This window comes from Pyrus communis, chromosome 4, assembly GCF_963583255.1.
Source record: "Pyrus communis chromosome 4, drPyrComm1.1, whole genome shotgun sequence".
Lineage (NCBI taxonomy): Eukaryota > Viridiplantae > Streptophyta > Magnoliopsida > Rosales > Rosaceae > Pyrus > Pyrus communis.
The window spans coordinates 2,023,740-2,026,857 of record NC_084806.1 but is presented as its reverse complement, the minus strand read 5'-3'; the positions used below and the strand labels follow the sequence as shown (position 1 = coordinate 2,026,857).

The window sequence follows — 3,118 nt, the reverse complement described above, 5'->3', positions numbered from 1 at the left end:
CATCAATTTTTTCGATAATTCTATTTATTTTTCCAACATATGTGAAATTAAACCTAGATCTGATTCCGTTGATTAATTAGATTGCTTCAGAAATTCACAACACTACTCCTCTGTTAAATTCCAGAGTAAAATTGAAGAAATCAAAGCGAAATTTCGAGAAAAAGTACGATTCCTGTACGCTTGCGTGCTTTTCTTGATTATAAAGCGAGAGGTTTCTTGTTTTCCTTTCGCGAATTGAATTTAACGCTACTTTTGTGCAGCGAAACAACAACAGCGCAGATGCAAAACGACACCGCGTATGGCGGCCACGCCACATCTGCAATGCCGCAATCCCACACAGACGACGCCGTCTTCGCTTCACTCTACTCCGCCATTTTCGATCGCAAGGCTTCGACCAGTCAATACGACGTCGAATCGGACCACAGCTCGTCTTCAGCCCACCGCCACCGCCAACTCTACAATTCGCTCCTCGTTCAAGATCATCAGGAGATGGTGAACCGCCACAGCCGTTGCCTCAAGCGCCTCCAAGAAACCTCCGAGGAAGCCGATGCTCTCCGCCGCGAGAACGTTCATCTCCGCTCTCTCAATCTCGAGCTCAACAAGCACCTCAGTCTGCTCATCCATGCCTCCGTGCAGAAACAATTCGGTTCCCCCTCCTCTGTTCAGACGACCGCGCCGTTTGGGATCGTTAACGGACTTCGCGACATGACAATTGATGACAAGCGAGCAGAGCAGGACATGTCCGACGAGAGCCCTATGAGTGTGATTGAGAGCGAAGGCGGCGATGCCGAGAATATTGATGTGGAGAGGTTTTCGCTGCCTAAGAGCATATCTGTGAGGTCTGATGGATACGTGAAGGCTGCTCCTCAAGCCGGTGCTAGCACTGCCGCTCGGACTCGGACCGCCTCTCGACCTCGCGCCGCCACTACATTCAATGCTTCGGTAAGCCATTTCCTACATCCTCCACTATTGATTTTTCTTTAATTTAATTCACAAAATAATAATTTTCAGTCTAATTTTAATGCCGTTTTGATTTTACTTAGTTTGTTTGATTTGCTTAATTCTTAATCTAATTTCGATGCGGCTTTTAATTTGCCACTTGTTTATTTCGGAAGTTCACCAATGGCGGATGACATGCAAGGTGTTTGTGAAATTTTCCAACAGAAAAAGTGACTAGTTGGTTGCTTTTACAGTTTTTGAATAAACAGTGTACTAATTTTCGGTTTGATTTTGTGTAATGATGGTGGTGGGAACTGATGATGACGATGGATGATGCAGCAAAAGGTGTTCGTTCCGAGAGGGGTGAAAGAGGAGGAGCCACCGCTGGAATTGGAGGTGTACAACCAAGGCATGTTCAAGACAGAGCTGTGCAACAAGTGGCAGGAGGTTGGAGAGTGTCCTTACGGCGATCACTGCCAGTTTGCACATGGGATTGAGGAACTCCGCCCTGTGATCCGCCACCCACGCTACAAGACCGAGGTCTGTAGGATGGTGCTTTCCGGTGTTGTCTGCCCATACGGTCACCGCTGCCATTTCCGCCACGCCCTCACCGAGAATGAGAAGCTGATGGTTCCAAACAAGCCCAGGCAAAGGCAGTTCAATCTGGACAGGTAAAATAAAGGGGTATTATGATGATGGAGACAACAGTAATAAGATGAGAAAGGAGAGCCAAATGTTTATGTTACATATGCCTCCTATCGGAAGATATCGTATATAAATGGTATATACTAGGTATGAAGTAAGTATAAATACGGACATAAATACATAAAATAAAAAATAATTAGTGTCCTATGCTACGGTAAATTTGTTGAGGTAAAATGTGGAAAGACTTCATGGCCCGGAAGGTGGACAAAATATGAGCTCCTATTTCATTTTTGTATATGTTGATTTGGGTTCTAACTAAATTGAACATGTGGAAGCATCATCATATATACTTCAATTTTATATACATCTACTTAAAACAAAAATATGAAGAAAAAAAGAAGAAGAAAGTTTGTGGGTTGTGTTGGGCCGGCTCAGTGGATCCAATATTGTCCTGGGCCCGAATAGTGTTTGGTTGATTAGGGCTTCGTGACGCTCTGTGTCGTGTCTATAAAGGGGAGTAGGCAAGCGTTGCATCCGTCGTCTGCTGAAGGAAGAAATATGACGTGAGAGAAGGGGGAAAGGGAGAAAGAGTTTGAGGAAGTTATTGGACTTAGTTGCTCGGTGAGAAAACCTGAGGATCTGGAGTTCTTCTTCTCCTACCGATGCCACTAAGTCCCATGATTTCCTCTGCCTCCTCCTTTTCCCACCTTTTTTCTAACTAAATTATTATTTATCATTATTTTATGCGTTTTCAGATGCGGGTAAAGTCGTCAGATCTCTTATCCTCTCGTTTTCAATTTCCTTTGCTTTTCCTTAATTTTCTGTTAATTGTTTATAATATGTTGGATTCAAGAAAGTTGATGTGTTTTATTGCGTGGCAAAAATTTAATGATGTTAATTAGCAGCTTAATTTGGTTCATGAAATTGGTCCCTTGTTTGTAAAAGAAATGGATAAATTCGAAAGAAAAGAAAGGCCCAGGGAAACTTTGTAAATTGCACTTTACTTCCCTGAAATTATTTCTCATTTTGTTATATTTTAAGCTGCAAACTGTAAATCCTGCAATATTTTGGCATGGAATTTCCAACGCCATTGACAAATACAGGAAATCCTGCTACCTTGCCTACCTAGGGTGTCGAGACTTTTCTGGCCTTGTGTTTATTCGAGCGTCGTCTTCTTGTATCATTTGGCGTCTCCGCTACTCCCAGACTCCAATTTCGAGTCCGAACCTTGCTCGGAATCCGTTGTATTGTAGAATTGAATGAGAAATTAAACCAGAGTAGAGAAATTGTAGATGAACGAGTTGGAACGCTAAAACATTTTGATGACCCTGCGTTGTTACCGACTTTATGGTCGCCCTACAACTCCAAACCGATGAGTTTACGAGTAAAAATGATAAGAAGCGTAAATTAACGTAATTATTTTTTTAATAATTTTAAATGTTTAAGATTTGAAAACAAGCTTAAAAAAAAAAAACACTCAATTGCTGAAACGTGGTAAAAAGACCAAAATAATGAGTGAAAAACGTGGGATCCA

At 42.2% G+C, this 3,118-nt stretch overlaps 1 protein-coding gene across 1 annotated transcript; it reads left to right on the top strand.

The window, feature by feature from the left end:
• Positions 1-276: 276 nt before the first annotated feature.
• Positions 277-1,744, top strand: LOC137730666 (zinc finger CCCH domain-containing protein 15-like). Its single transcript, XM_068469636.1, has 2 exons — positions 277-942; positions 1,279-1,744. The coding sequence occupies exons 1-2, from the start codon at positions 280-282 to the stop codon at positions 1,612-1,614; spliced, it is 999 nt and encodes a 332-aa protein (XP_068325737.1). The 5' UTR covers positions 277-279; the 3' UTR covers positions 1,615-1,744.
• Positions 1,745-3,118: the final 1,374 nt, after the last annotated feature.